General features: G+C 56.8%; 1 protein-coding gene across 1 annotated transcript in view; it reads right to left on the minus strand.

Annotated features, from left to right (window-relative positions):
- Positions 1-1,839: 1,839 nt before the first annotated feature.
- Positions 1,840-15,591, minus strand: part of QRICH2 (glutamine rich 2) — a 37,666-nt gene continuing 23,914 nt past the window's right edge. The window contains 15 exon segments of the mRNA XM_087441655.1: positions 1,840-3,140; positions 4,709-4,837; positions 5,554-5,641; positions 6,022-6,169; positions 6,604-6,807; positions 7,597-7,698; positions 7,986-8,051; positions 8,683-8,804; positions 8,925-9,089; positions 9,280-9,354; positions 9,457-9,579; positions 10,397-10,651; positions 13,971-14,085; positions 14,602-14,699; positions 15,246-15,331. Coding sequence (XP_087297781.1) covers positions 2,950-3,140; positions 4,709-4,837; positions 5,554-5,641; positions 6,022-6,169; positions 6,604-6,807; positions 7,597-7,698; positions 7,986-8,051; positions 8,683-8,804; positions 8,925-9,089; positions 9,280-9,354; positions 9,457-9,579; positions 10,397-10,651; positions 13,971-14,085; positions 14,602-14,699; positions 15,246-15,331 — 1,967 coding nt within the window. The 3' untranslated portion in view covers positions 1,840-2,949.

Consider the following 15,591-nt stretch of genomic DNA (forward strand, 5'->3'; position numbering starts at 1 on the left):
CCTGGTTTGCAGTGCCTTTATTTACCTTGGGAGGAAAAGCACTCTCCTTGGGAAGAAGGGTGGTGGGCTCTGGGCTTGCTGCAGTTGGGGGACAGGTTCCATTGCCATGTGGCTGGTCTGGATGTTATGACAAAGGTGTCCAGACCAGGGGGTTGGTAGGACAGGCTGGATCCAGTTGGGTGTGGGGAGGGAGAGGAAGGACCGGTCCTAACTTGGTTACTGTGACCCTCTCCCCTTACTGGCCCTCGCCGTGTAGCCCCCCACACGCCAGCCCTCAGCACTCAGCCCTGGTGCCTTGTCTTCATCCGCAGTGCCCTCTCCACCTGGTGGCCTGATGGCAACCCCACCCTTCTGCCTGGCCCCCTAAGCATCTTCCAGCTGGGCTCATCTCCATTCCTGCTCTCAGCCTCATTTGGGGTAGCGTGTCCCCATGTGCATGTTGTGGGGCCGTGCCCCAAAGGTCAGCCAAGGCTGTTGGAGCCACAGAGATAGGGTGGGTCCCCAAAGGGACTGGCTTCCTTTCCCTTCCCACTTTCCCCACAGCCTCCAAGCATTAGAACACAGGCAGCGTTGGCAATTCCTGGCCCAGTGGCCCTTTCTCAGATTTTTCTCCAGTGCAGGTGGGCAGGTGGGTGAGGAGGAGCCTGTTTGCCCAGCTGTAGGAGTGGGTGGCTGGCCCCAGGGTTGGGATTCCTCGATGAGCCCCATGCTGGGGAGGAGGGATGCAGTCTTGAGCCCCGGGCCCCCAATATCCCTTCAACACGTGTGTGTGGGCTTGTTCTATCCCTCTCCCTCTGTCCTCTCTCAGCGGCCGAGCACTGCAGAGGACACTGCTGTCAGTCTGGCTGGAGAGTGGAGGTTCAGGCCCAAAGTGAAATGACATTTGAGAAAGGCCCTGCCTAGTGAGCCACCCCACCCTGCTCCTGGGCCTTCTCATGTCTTCTTAAGCGTGCCTGTGGGGCAGCCCCTGCGGGAGTGGAGCAGAACGGTGGCGCAGCTGCCGTCAGTCCCTCTCCATGTGATGGTGTACTTTGAGGATGGGTTTGTCCTTTCAGTTTTGTTTCCCGATTGGAAACCCCTGAGGCTCCTCCCACCCTACCCCTTACCCTGCCCACGTGTGCTTTCCCAGGCTGGAAGGGGAAGCCCCTTGCAGGCACGTGGGCGGTCAATTCTGGGCCTTGAGCGGGGTCCACCCCAGTGCTGGGCGCAGCCTGGTGAGGCAGGCAGCCGGGCCGAGGTGTAGGGGTGGGGGATTGGCCTGGGCTGCTTGGGGAATGTTGCTCCCTGTCCTTTGGTGGGTGTGGGGGAGGCCTGGGTGTGGAGGGCTGGTCTGTCCCTGCTGCCACTCCTCCCTGCCAAGCTGGTGAGTTTGGGTTCTAGGCCAAGGACACTGAGCCAGCCACCTTCTGACATTTCTCGGCAAGAGAAGGCAAGCGAAACGGGAGCCTGAGCAGGAGAGGAGGAGGAGCTGGCCCCGGCTCTGCCTCCTGCTTGCAGGGGAAAAGGGCACTCGGTGTGAGGGGTGCCCACCAGGACCCCAGGGTTCCAGCTGCTCCCCTCTCTCTAGCCAGTGCATTACGTCATTACAGAGATGAACGGGATCTCAGCAGGTGGGGAAAGAAGGGGGAAGCCCCCTCCTGCAGGGAGCACCTTCCCCACCCCATGACACCTCCAGCCAACCCCCACCCTCCTTTGCCCACATGGGGTGGGACAGGGGAGAAACCCTTTTCTGGACTGTTTCCTGCCACACTTTCCCTTCCTGTGTGATTCTGTCACCCCCTCCCCTCACACCCTAAAGCGGGCCTCTTGCCCCAGACATCCCTTTCCCATGTCAGAGGGGGAGATGGGGCCTGGAGGTGTGGGGAGGCCCACCTTTGAGGAGGGAGCCGATGTGAGACCTGAAGGCAGAAAACTGCTTGGATGACTTTGGAGGGCTCAGAGTTGGGGGCAGCTCTCCCTTGTCCCTGAGGCTTCAAGTGGGGCTGGGGGCTCATCCCTTACAGTTGTGCTGGACTGAGCTCAGCCCCACCCATGCTCCTCTGTCCCCTCCTGCCTGCCAAGACTTTCAGCACAAAGGACTTGGGGGACAACAGTGAGCCCTCTTGCCTGTTTGGGCCTAGCAAAGATAAGCAAATGGAGCTGAGTGGGCTGAGCTAGGCCACAGGCCACCGGGCAAATGCCAGTCACCTCGAAAACCCTCTTCCAACACACAACACCCTTCTGCTCTGTTTTCCTGGGGAGGGGAGAGAAACAGGGAAACTGGCAGCCCCTATGTCTGAGCCCCTCCTGCCTCTGCAGCAGCCACTCCAGGGTAAGCCACAGGAGATGGCAAACAGGAACCTTCCCAGGTGGCTAGTGGCACTGCTCTCCTAGGACGCCGTGCCAGGAGCCGGGCACTACCCTGAGCCAGCAGCGGGAGAGCAGCCGGCAGCTGCCACCCTCACCTTCGCTCCAAGGTACGGCTCGTGCACGGACACCATGTGTCCCAAACCTCTCCACAGCGCCCCAGTCAGCGAGGCCACCCTTTAGGCCAGCCTCCCCAGCCGAGAAGGCAGAGCTGGAGCCAAGGCAGGCAGCAGCAGCCAGGTCTAGCTGAGGTCAGGGCAGAGCTGGTGGGGGTGTGACAGCAGGCCCCACCCAGGCCCACCAGTCCCCAGAGCCTGGGGTCTGACCTGTGTTGCCCCCTCCCCACCCTGGGTGCAATGTTCTGCTCTCCCGAAGCCCCAGTACCCTTGGAGAACAGCTTAATCTGTTTGGGGGCCTCTGGTCTAATTCTCGGGCTACAAGCCAGACCCACTCTCCAAGAGAAGGTCTGCCACCTGGATCTGGGGGCGTCTGGAGGTCCCTGGCCTGCAGCAGGCCCCTCCCTCTCACTCCATCTTCCTGAGCCAGCACCAGAGAAGCCTCACCGCCCCAAGCTTCTTCCCAAATATTTATTTATATCTCTGCTCAGTGAGCAGAGGTGGACCGCGGCCCCCGGGTGGGCTCCTCGAGCCCCTCTCCAGGAGACACGTCCATGTGCATCTCCAGCCCTGCCGGTAGGTTTGCCATCTCGCTGGGGCTGGACGGGTGGGCCAGATTCGGCTGGGAGAGGCGCCCCTCGGAGGAGACGGGTCTGTCTTTCCATTGATGAGAAGGAGCTGCAAGACAGGAGGGGCTGCAATCCCTGTCTCACTCCCCACGTCCACCAGCAGCTCACCCCAGCTTGCCCAAAGTCTAGGGAAGTGGGGAGCAGCCGCACTAGCCAGGCTGAACCTAGACCTGATGCTGGAGAGGGACTGGCATCACAGGGGGCTGTGCAGGGCAAGCCCTCACACATGCTCCTAAGCAAAGCTCCTTCATAATCTCTGTGAGTTAAAAATAAACAAGCCCTCCATCAGGGGCCAAGAGCCTGCCTCTTTGGTAATGTTTCCTCTATTAATACAGGGACTATTTGAGCAATATTCACACAAATAAGTGCAGGAATTTTTCCTAAGATCTCCCCTGACCTAATTGTTCCTCCCTCTCTCTCCTGCTCCCGTAACATTTTAAGTGCCCTTGGAGTAGACAGTGATGCACCAGGGAGAAGGAAGCTAAGTACCCCCAAGAAAATAGTTCTGGGAGCCAGGGCCACAGACTGGCTCTGGGGCCAGACAACTTGGGTTTGGAGTCCAGCTTTGATGCTTCCTAGCTGTGTGACCTTGGACAAGCACCTTAACCTCTCTGTGCCTCGGTTTTCTCAGCTATGAGTGAGGCCAACAATGGGTCCTACCATTAATCTTGGTGTGAGGATTAAAACTGGTCCATATGTGTAAAGGTCCTCAACAGGGCCTGGCTGGTGAGGAACCCTCAATAAAGGCGAGGTGCCATGACCACCACTATCCCTTACTCTGTTTCCACTTCCTCCAGGCACTCACTGAACGCTGGAACTGGAAGGGATGGTAAAGAGCATCTAGGGCTGGGGCGCTTAACCTGGGTTGTGGGGTCCTTGAACCTCCTGCAAGCGCCAGAAGTGTTGTGGGTACATAACTTTTTATAGGAAGAAGGTCAGCACCTTTCATTAGATTCTCATGGGGACCCTAACTCTAGCAGTGCTAATCCAGCACCCCTGTACTGACAGAGGAGGAAAGCGCTCTGGAGAGGGGGAGACTTGCTCAGTCACTTGAAAGTGATCCGGCCTTCTGGCTCCAGGCCAGTGTCCCTCTCTGGCCCCCATGTGTGGCCAAGCCCTGAGGGGCTCTTAGCCCCCTGGCTTTGAGGCAGGATTTAACCCCTCAGAGGAGAGCAGAGACTCTAGAGACCCTCCAGGCCTGGGGGCAAGGAGACAGGGTCAGACAGGGGTTCTCAGAGGTCATGTCACGGTCCTGTGCCCAGCAGCTGCCGTGAGAGGCTGTGCGCACCAGCTCCAGGAGGGTCAGGCCTGTGAGCTGGGAAGGCCTGGGGCTGGAGCCAGAGCCTCTGGCTCTGGGAAATAGGGGCGGCCACCCTACCCCTATTTCCTCTTCTGAGAGATGGGGACAGTCCTAGTACCTACCCCACAGACCTGGCACATATCAAGAACTCAGTAGGGCGAGTTTTCTCTCTCTTCCCTCCCGTCCCATCCCTCAGCCCCTAGGCCCTTACTCTCTCCAGGGAAATAAAGGCGTATACCAGCCATGGGCAGGAAAGCGGCTGGGGCAGGCAGAAGAGGCCCGGGGCAGTGCTGAGGCTTCAACCAGAGGGACACTACCTGAGTTGTTGCCCGCCGGCATCTGAGCGCTCTGAGGCCGTGAGGGCAGCTGGCTGTTGTCGCCAAGGGACAGTTGCCGGTGCACGTGGGGCCGGGACTGCTTGGCCTTGTGCTTTGTAACCCCTGAGGCTGATGGGGGACAGTGGAGGGAAGGGTCAGTTGTGAGACACTGAGTGAGAGCCCCATGGGGACCCATGGGGATGGGGAGAGGGCTGCAGGGCTGCTGGTCACAGCCAGCCTCAGCTGGGGTCCTTCTCAGGCTGAATTCATGGATATGCCCCTTATAAGCACTTCATTCATTCATACGTCTGTCTGTCCAACAACCCACCCACCCACTCAGATTCCTCTGAGGACCTACACACATCAGCCATGTGCCAGGGGCTGGGTGAGTTCTGACCCGGGTTTACAGTCCAGGAGGGGAGGCAGCTAGAGAGGTGCGTACATGGTGGTGAGACCTGGCACACTTCAGGAACGGCCAACTGACAGGGGGCATCCCAGGGAACGAGAGATTCACTGAGTGATGGGGGCTCAGAAGAGGGCATTTTGAGTTTTGAAAAAGTGTAAGACTTGGCTGCGGTGATGCTAGGAGCAGAGGCTGAGGCAAGAAAGCTGGTGGTGGCAGCATGAGGGGGAAAGTTGGCAAGAGATGGGGTCACAACATCCCGGCTAAGCAAACATTGACCTGGGGCTTTTGGAGACCTGAATATTTGGAGTCAGGGAGGTAGAGGGGGAAGGCAGTCAGGGTCTGGTGGCCCCAAGAAGTGCCTGGCCTTGTGGGAGCTGGATGGACTCTGTGGGACCCAAGCAAGGAGCCTGGGGGGCCTCTGGGCCACCTGGACACTCACTGTCTTTGTTCAGGATGCCCGGTAGCCTGGTATCCATCCGTCCCTTGTAAATATGTCCATCCAGGCCCAAGATATCCACCTCGTCATGCTGTGAAGGTGGGCCAGTATCCATTACCATGCGGCACCCAGAGCTCACCCTCCGGTCCTGCCTCCACGAGGGCCTGGGGCACAGAGTGCTGTTCTCTCCTGACTCCCAATACCAAATGATGCTTAAAACCCTGTCAGGAGCGGCAGGTGAAGGGAGGGCCCGCAGTGGAGGTGGTAGTGCCAGGTGGGCAGGTGGCCAGGATGGCCTTCTTTTTCCCAGCAAAGGATAAGAACCTGAGACTTTAACTGGGTCTGATTAAGAACCTCCCGCAAGGCAGACGGCCAGATGAGGTGACTTCTGGTGTTCTTTCCAGAATGCCTTGAGAATCTGGGGTCATGTAGGGCCCTCCAACCTTGTCCTCCCAGGCAGCGCCCCCCAACCTTCATGGCAACCTGGATCTCCTCGGTGGGGTACAGGCCCTGTGGCAGATGCTGCAGGCGGTTGCGGCGGTAGGGGTAGGTGAGGGTGTGGCTGCCCCCGCAACGCCGAGGCACGGTCGAGTAGGTGTAATCGGCCACATCGGGCACCCTGTGATGAAGACAGTGGAGTTGCTGGGAGCAGGTGTGACCTGGCACACACCTATGGTGGGGGCTGGCCAGAGGCATCTCTTTTCAGGGGTCTTTGGGAGCCAGGGGGCAAAGGGGGCCTAGGAATAGGCAGGTGAGAGGACAGAGCAGCCTCATGGCCAGGCCATCCTAAAGACCATATACTCTCTCTCTCTCACACACACACACACACATACTCATACTCACACACATATACATTCACAGTCTCACACATATGCATTCATACGCATTCACACACTCGCACACATTTACACACCCATACACATACACATTCACACACACACATACACTCCCTCTCTGTCAGGGCTTTCCCCAGCAGTAGGGTGAGGCCTTCACACGGCTGTGGGTGGGTAGAGCTGAGCCCCATGGCCAGAGGCCCAGTCTGTGCTGTCCTACCGTTTGTAGCAGGGGGAGCTGAGGCACTGGGCCTGCAGCAGCTCACGGATCATCTGGCTGCTGGCCTTGACCGAGCCTCCAAAGTGGATCTGCACCTTCTCGATGTCCATCAGCATCTTGGAGTGCATGGTACGCAGGCGCCCCACGCTCCGCTCCATCTGTGCCAGGTTGCCCCGAGGGAAGGAGGCGCTGCCTAGCTTCAGGCTGCGGGGCATGGGCAGAACAGAGGGGTGAGGCAGCCGCACCGCCCAAGCCCACACTCAGACAGAACCCCGGCCCACTCCACCCCTTTACCTGCTCCTGTATAAGCAGGACACTGTGTGGGCAGGAGCCCTTTCCACAGTACCTGAGGGCCCATGGCCAGACATGCCTGGGAAGGCTTCCTGAGATGGGAAAGTGCAGGAGAGCCAGATGGAGATACGCCTAGCTCCTCTGGCTATTGCTGGGGGTGGGAGAGCTGAAGTGGCCTAGCCGCTCCCTGTCCCTGCACACCTGGCCTCGCCTACCTGGAACCTCTAGGGCTCCAGAATGCAGTTTGAAAACCATCCTTACCGCTGAACCCCCATCCTTAGGAGGTGGAAATGCTGCAGGAGCCCAAGGGAGTGTGAAACGTGCCCCCCCCATCTTATCCCCCCATGTTCACTGAGCCGACCCTCTCACTGAGTGATGCCGGACCCCTCCCTTCCTCCCATGCCGGGGGTTCCTGAGACAGTGGAAGCATCTGGGGGGTGTGAGGAGGTTAAGAAGAGCTCTCAGAGGCAGCCAGCACCCTTGGCGACATCCCACCAGGACTCCCAGCAGGGACCCAAAGGCAACTGATTACGGGGCTTCACTCTTCCTCGACGCTCACGCCCTAGGCAGGGCTGGGGGCTAGCTGAGAAGTCGCCCTAGGGGCCCCCGAGGTTCCAGCCAGGAGGAGGAGCCCTCCACATGCCCTCCAGTCTCTGCCCCTGCCTCCCCTGCAAAGCCCGTGCGGGACCCCGCTGTCCGTACTTGCGGCTCTGCTGCCGGACCTGCTCCAGTTCAAAGATGGTGTAGGGGCGGAGGGAACGGTGCCTGGGCAGGCCTGGGCCCACCGGAGTCACAGGGATGATTCTGGGCAGGGGCAGAGAGAAGGGGAGGGTCGGAGTGTGAGAAATCCCATGGTCCAAACCTACTCCCCACTCCGCACATTCCACCTGCCTGAGGAGCCTTCCCGCCCAGGGCTGGGGTGAAGGACCGAGGGGTAGGAAGCAGTCCAGGCATCCAGGAATGGACCCACAAGAGAGGAGAGAAGGAAAGGACAAAACTTGGAGGCAGGTAGGGAATGGAGGAGATACAGCCCTGCTGTGCCCATCCCCATTACGGCCACCAGCTGGGGTCGGCCAGGTATGGGCACTCACTGTCCAGTCACAGGTGTCTCCAAGGGACGGTCACATGAGAGGCAGTGGAAATGTGCCAAGAGTTGCCTGTGAAGAATGGATACACACAGAGGGTGAGTGCCCTGCCCAGAGGGTCCAGAATGCGAGAGATGGAGAACCCAGAAGGGCATGGCCCTCCGCAGGCCAGGCAGGCTGGAAGCTCAGCTCACCAGGGTGGCAGGCTCCAGGCCCCCAGAGACAGATCTGGGCCCTGCTCCCCAGGAACATACCAGCTCCTAGACATGCCTGCTCCCGGGGACACGTCCAGCACCCACCTATCCTAACCCAAAGCCAGCAGGGTTCCAAAGGGCCCCTGAGGGGTGCCCTGTGTAAACCTCGGGGGCCCTCTGGCGGCCAATAATGGAAATCCTGGGATTCATGCCTGCCATGGGCCAGGTTCCCATGTGGTCCCCCTCCCTGTGCCAACCCATGCCCGGAGAGCCTTAGCCTTCCTCTCCTCCCTTTCCCTGCTGTAACATGAACTGGCCTGAGCTAGAAGAGCTTTTCAAGCTCAAAAATCCTGTCACTCCAACTGTGGGATGGTCCTGGGCAGGATCAGCCATTGCCCCGGAGCACAATGTGTGCTGGCAGGAGCTGCTCATCTGGGAACTCCCCAGCTCCCCACCTGCCCTCCCCCTGCAGTGTGTGCCAACCTCCCCTGCTGTCTTCTGGGCCTCACCTCCGCATGGCGGCTGCCTCATCCACCTGATAGAGTGGGGAACGCTCTTTCAGCTGCTGTCGCAAGGATTTCCACCTATCCTCCAGTAACTCCTTCACAGGGTCCAGCTCCAGGCGGTCCAGCTGCGGGTGAGGACGGGGGAAACCAGCTGAGCTCTGAGAAAGCAGGTGAGGGGTCTGCAGCACCCTGGGAAGGTGGCATTGACCCAATCCAGGGGGCCTGGAGCTCCTTCTGCCCCTCACCTTGCTGTCCATCTCTACCAGGAGCTTGTCCAGCATCTTCTGCCAGTCCTGCTCCTGCCCGCTCATCTTGGCCACCAGCTCCTGCATCATGTGGTTCAGCTGCTCTGTGGTGGCGTCAAACTGGACACGGCTCACTTTGGCCGCCAGGGCACTCTTGTCAGCCTTCTGCCCAGAGAGAGAGGAGGGGGCCCTTCAGATGGGAGAAGGACACAGGGGGACCTCACTCCCCTGAGGTGTCAACCCCTGACACTGAGCCCACATTCCCCCCATGGGCTCCCCTCCACTCCTGGCCTTTCGAAGAATGACCAGTGAGACCTCCCTGGACATGGGTGGCTCCCCTGGGCCCGGCCCTTACTGTGTCAATCTCCATCTCCAGGTGTTCCCTGTTAGCCTTTTCCTTCTTGAGTTTCTCTAGACCCTGGTACAACACCTGGGAGCAAGGGGAGCAGAGAATAAGGAGCAGGGAACTGAAAGGCTGGGGTGGGCGGGGTGGGGCCTCGCCTTCGCCCCCATCACCCTGCCGGCCGCTCACATCGATGTCCTTCTGCTTCTGCCGATGGTCCTCGATGAGGTTGCTGGTGGTGATATTGAGCTTCTCGCAGTCGCCCTGCACCTGCAGGATGGCACGCTGGACATGGCCCAGCAGCTCTTCATCCTGCAACAGGAGAGACAAAGGCAGGCTCCCTGAGGCTGCTGGGGTACCCCCAGGGGGATTGCTGCCCCTGAGAAGTTGGCTTTTAAAACATCACCCAGCAGACAGGCCAACTTCAGACCCCATTCTCGCTCTCCTCAGTTGGCTCCACAATTTCCCACCAACAGTAGGGAGGCTCACTACCCTTTCCACCTGCCCACCCAATGGAACACAAGCCTCAGTCCCCGACCTCTCCATGGGCTAGCCTTGAAGGACCAGGGGCGGCCAGTGGGGGTGATCAGTAGAGGTGATGGAGGTTCAGGAGTGGTGAGCTGCCCTGTGGCCCCTGAGAGTTGGGGTGTGGGCTACAGTCTCCCCACCTGCCCTGGGCTGAATCTGAATTCCAGAGTCCAAGAGGCAGGACTCAGGGACTTGTGTTGTGGCTCTCCCTACCCCCACCAGCAAGCCTGCTCTTTGCGGGGGAATCGGGAAGGGGTATCTGGAAAACTGGAGTGGGGGGAGTCAATGAACACTAAAGCTACACCAGTGTCCTCGAGCCAGGTGAATGGCACTGCTCCACCCCTCAGTCAGCTGTGCGGTCCCACTCAGTGGAGCCAGCTCTTCTCCATGGTCCCCTGTCCCCAGAGCTAGTTCTGTTGCTGCCCTTGCTGTGACCCCATGGAAGGACCAGGGACTCCACCATGGAAAACTGGCCCTTGGGCCCAAGTACCCCTTCCTTAGGGAACTCTATCAGCCACTCCCCACTCTGTGGGTCTCCGGGCTGTGGCTCCCCCTGTGGGGCACGTGCAGCCGCACCAGGAGGGAGGCCAGCCAGAGTCACCTGGCTCTGGAGCTTGGCTTTCTTGGAGGGCCGGGAGGCAGCCAGGTTGTTGACCATGTCCTGGAGCTGCTCGTAGCGCCGCACTAGCGTGCTGACCTGATGGCTCAGGTCCAGGCTGCAGGCTGGGCAGGTGGCCTCTGGGTCAATCTGGCCAGGTGCCAAGGTTGTCGGGGCCTTGTGAGGGGCCATGCTCATGGACAGCAGCGTGGAAGATGAGGTCAGCATGCTCTCGATGATTATCCTGAGCTTGTCTAACTGGGTGCGGGCGAGAAGGCAGGTGCAGGGCAGTGAGCAAGGCACGGCCACGTTCCGTCCACGCTGTCACTACTAGCGGGTGCTTCCTGCCCCTTGCCTGCTGTGACCCGAGCAGTCGTCACACCCTCAGTGCCTCGCAGAGTGTGTGGCACGTAGGAGGTGCTCGATGTCTGTCCATTAAATAGCGAACAGAGTTCTCAGGGAGTGTAGCACTAATGCTGAAGGAAGCCCTTGCAGGAGGGAGGTTTCTGGACCTTTCTCCAGCCGGCCCATTGGTGCACTGTGAGAACATATCCCCTCTAGAGTCCTAGAGTGGTGATGTCTGTTAGTCAGTCCCCAGACACTGCTCCAGGCCCTGGGGATGTGACGGGTGGGCTCCCCCGTGCTCTGTCCCCATCTAGCATGTGAGTAACAATAAAAAAAGTATTAAGAGCTACTACCACTACAGGGGCCTCTCGCACTGGGCGGGAACCAACTCCTCCCACCGGCCTTCCTGCTCTTTTCTGTACCCCATGGTCCCAGTTTTTCACCACAAATGATTGGTCCTGGATAGGCACCCGATTCAAGGGCAACCAGTCCCTGGACTGGCTGAAGCCCTGTGACGTGTCGCCTGGCTCAGAGGGGCCGGGCCAGGAAGTGGGTGACATTGCAGGGCCTGGGCAGCCATGTGGACCATGTGTGAGGGGTGAGAAAGCTGTTTGAGAGTAGGATGGAAGAGAGATGTGGGGGGTATTTGAGAGAGATGGATAAGGAAAGGGACACAGAGGCACAGATACACAGACACAAAAAGACAGGGAGGTAGAGGGACTGGACCAGATTGCCCACTCAGCCTGGAAGTTCCACTTTTTGCAGGCTCTTGTACATGTACGTACTCTTATCCCAGCTCCCTTTTGCCTGCGCTCAGTGAGACTCGGCTGCTTGTAACCAGGAGAGCCCTCACTCTTCTGAAGCGTCCACAAGAGCATGTCCAGGGGCACCTGAGATAAAGGGGACAGACTGACCCTCTCCACCAGAGAGGGAGGCACCTCCCCAAATATGGGCATTTCACTGAAGTCGTGAAGAGTGGGTTGCAGCCCTCTGGGTAAATGAGGCTGAGAAGGACATTCCAGGAAGAGGAGCCGCATGAGAAGGCGGCAGTGTGTGAAGAGAAAGGCAGGAAGCTAAGGTGGTGGGAGAGTCGGGAGTCTGGAAGGTGGTGCCTTGAAGAGGCTGCAACAGGAGGCCAGCCCTGCCCAGCTGGGAGTGGATTCTCTCTGAAACATGGCCCTGGGGGAGCCCTGGAGGTCGCTAAGCTCAGATGAGAGCTTTGGAATGACAGGTGACTCTCATATACTATCTGCGGCTCCTTGTACCCCACACAGGACAGTCAGCTCTGGGGGCACGAAATGGTACACACCACTGTTCCAGCAAACTCGAGAGTGGGCCCAGAATGGGGTCTCTAGCACAGAGGGGCTCCTGACATGAGCCCCCTGGGCCCAGTGGCTTTCCTATCTGATCCTCTGTGAGCACTCAGGGGGCCGTTCCTGGTCCAGACACTCCTTACTGAGAACACTCTGGGGTGACCAAGGATAGTATCATTCAAGATTTAAAGGCAGACACTTCTACTCACAAGAGAGTGAAAAGACAACCCATAGAATGGGAGAGAATATTTGCAAATCATACATCAGCTAACAGTCTAGTATCCAGAATATTAAGGAACTCCTACAACTCAACAATAAAAATACAAATAACCCAATTTTAAAATGGGCAAAGGATTTGAAAAGACATCAAATACCAAAGAAGATATACAAATGGCCAACAATCATTAGTCATTAGGGAATGCAAACCAAAACCATAATGAGATGCTACTTCACACCCATTACGATGGCTATAATTAAAAAAAAAAAAAAAAAAAGGAAAATAAGTGTTGGTGAGGATGTGGAGAAATTGAAACCCTCATACATTACTGGTGGGAACGTAAAAGGGTGCAGGCACTTTGGAAAACAGTTTGACAGTTCCTCAAATGGTTAAACAGAATTACCATATGACACAGCAATTCCACTCATAGGCATATAACCAAGAGAAATGAAAACATAATGTCCACACAAAAACTAATACATGAATGTGCCTACCAGCATTATTCATAATATCCAAAAGGTAGAAACAACCCAAATGTCCTTCAGCTGATGAACGGATAAATAAATTGTTGTATAGCTGTAAAATGGAACATTATTCAGCCATAACAAGGAATGAAGTACATGCTACAATATGAAGGAACCTTGAAAACACGCTAAAGTGAAAGAAGCCAGATATGAAAGGCCACATATTATGTGATTCCACATATATAAAATGTCCGGAATAGGTGAATCCATAGAGACAGAAGGTAGATTAGTTCCTGCCAGAGGCTGGGGGTGGGAAGGATGGGGAGTGACTGCCAATAGGTACAGGGTTTCTTTTTTTTTGCTTTTGTTTTTGTGAGGAAGATCAGCCCTGAGCTAACATCTGTGCCAATACCTCCTCTTTTTTCTTTTTTTTTTTTTCCGCTGAGGAAGACTGGCCCTTGAGCTAACATCCGTGCCCATCTTCCTCCACTTTATACGGGATGCCGCCACAGCATGGCCTGACACGCGGTGCCTCAGTGCGTGCCGGGGATCCAAACCCAGGCTGCCAGCAACAGAGCGCACACGCTTAACTGCTACACCACGGGGCCTGCCCCGGTACAGGGTTTCATTCCAGGGTGATCGTGGTGGTGGCTGCACAACTTTGTAAATGTACTAAGAACTACCCTGTTCACTTTAAAAGGATGAGTTTTATGATATGTGAGTTATATAATTTAAAAAGATAGGGGGCCGGCCCCGTGGCTTAGCGGTTAAGTGTGCGCACTCCGCTGCTGGTGGCCCAGGTTCGGATCCCGGGCGTGCACCGACGCACCGCTTCTCCGGCCATGCTGAGGCCGCGTCCCACATACAGCAACTAGAAGGATGTGCAGCTATGACGTACAACTATCTACTGGGGCTTTGAGGGGAAAATAAATAAATTAATTTAAAAAAATAAATAAATAAAAAGATAGGAAAAAAAAAGATTTAATGGCATCTAGACAGGCCTTGAAGAGGTGACTTTCCGTTGCCAGAGGGGATATACCTGCCCGTGTACCTGCAGCCTCAGAGCTGGTTTTGGATCAGGAGGGGCTGAACCCCTGATACAGTCACACCACACACACACACACACACACACACACACACACACTGATGAGTGGTGGGAGAGTAGGGCTGCCCCCACTGTCCACAGCCAACTCTGAGAAGGGGCTGGTCCCTGCGGCTGAAGAGTGTGGAATCCTCACCTGATCCTGAAGGTAAAGGGAGGCTTCAGAGACTGAATGTTCCATGCTGACCTTGCCCCGCTCTTGGCTCTCCCTCAGCTCGGCCAGCTCCTTCTCAATGTCAGCCACAGTGACTCTGCGTGCACAAGAGACGGCCTGGCCCCACCGCCAGCCCAGGGCCCCAGGCCCACTAGTGTTGAGCTCCAGCCATCAAGGATGAGGAGGACGCAGACCAGGCTCTTTCCCCACCTCTTGCAGGCTCTGTCTGGAGAGTCCAAGGCTCTGCCTGTCCTGGAGGCAGGTCCCCAGTGTCCTGGCCAGAGAGGCCTCTACTGGGTGAAACCTAACACTGCAAAGAGAGCTCTGAGGGGCCCTAGCGAGCGCTCTCTCCTCCAGCCTCCAGCCGAGGACAGAGACTAAGGAGGTTTTTTTTGGCTCTTCCAAGCCCTGGTGCTGGTGCTGAGCTGTTTTAAGAACCTGGGAAACTTCTACCAGCAACTTGAGCTAGATATGGGCAACCTGAAGAGCAGATATGATCCAGGTCAAAGATAGTAGTCAGTTCAGGGTATGAGTGAACCAAGGCTGCCATCACCTCCTTGGCTGAGAATAAGTGACACCAGGACACAATCTCCACATGGCAGGGGCATTTTACCTGAGGATACCCAGCTGCAAGCTCAGCTGGCTAGTTTTCATCTCCTTTCCTATTTCTTGCTCCCCGTCGCCCTCCAGGACCTTTTGCATCCTCTCCAGCTACAAACCCAATGGAAGAGGAGGGTCAGGCAGTCCTGAGCTCTCTGTTTTCTGGACGTGCCTCTGCAGCCCAAGCAAGCCCTTTCCCCATTCCCGAATCCTAATCCAACCCTCTGACAAAAACCAAGGTCTCTTCCTGACATCCATCTGTCTATCCATCCATCCCATGGTGTAGACAGGTGGCATTAAGAGAAGGACTGAAGACCTAGTAGCCTCCTGCCATGACTGCTGGCCCCAGACAGTCCCATGAACTTGGCTCCAAGGCTGTTCCGGTGACAGTGGGTTTTATTGGAAATGGCCACAGACCATAAAGGAGCACAGGCCTCCTTGTTGGCCAAATTGAATCTTAACAGCTTTGAGAGTCAGGTTTTAGACCCAGGAAATGAACGTGATGATACCTGAGGTGCATTTCCTATCTGACGGGATTGTAAAGATCCAGTGAGAGAATAATGTAAGTAGATAGGACTGTGGAACCCACGACAACACCAATGGAAGGTGGGGGTTACTGGCTCTCCAAGGCAACGGAGGGGGGCCTCTTTCACTTACCTTCGCTTTTTCCTGCCGAACTTCTTTGGTCAAGGTCTTCAAAGTCTTCAGCTGTTCTTGCAGGTCAGGGGGTATGGTCTTTTTGACTATGGAAAGTGGAGGCCTTATAGTCAGAAGGGTTAGATTCCCAGGGGGCTCCCAATCCCCATTTCTAGCCCCCACAATGAAGCCACCCCACAGAACAACAGGACATAGCACTAATCACGCTTTTCCTGGTGACTAGGGGAGGGGATGGGAAGAAAGGAGACAGCAATGTCCTGAGCCCGTGAAAAAGCCACCTATCGTTTAATATCCTAAAGGGCTTTGGGGCCACTGACCCACAATTTCTACCCAACTCTAAAATTGT

This window comes from Ceratotherium simum, chromosome 16 (genome assembly GCF_057802395.1).
Source record: "Ceratotherium simum simum isolate JZ-2026a chromosome 16, ASM5780239v1, whole genome shotgun sequence".
Classification (NCBI taxonomy): Eukaryota; Metazoa; Chordata; class Mammalia; order Perissodactyla; family Rhinocerotidae; genus Ceratotherium; species Ceratotherium simum.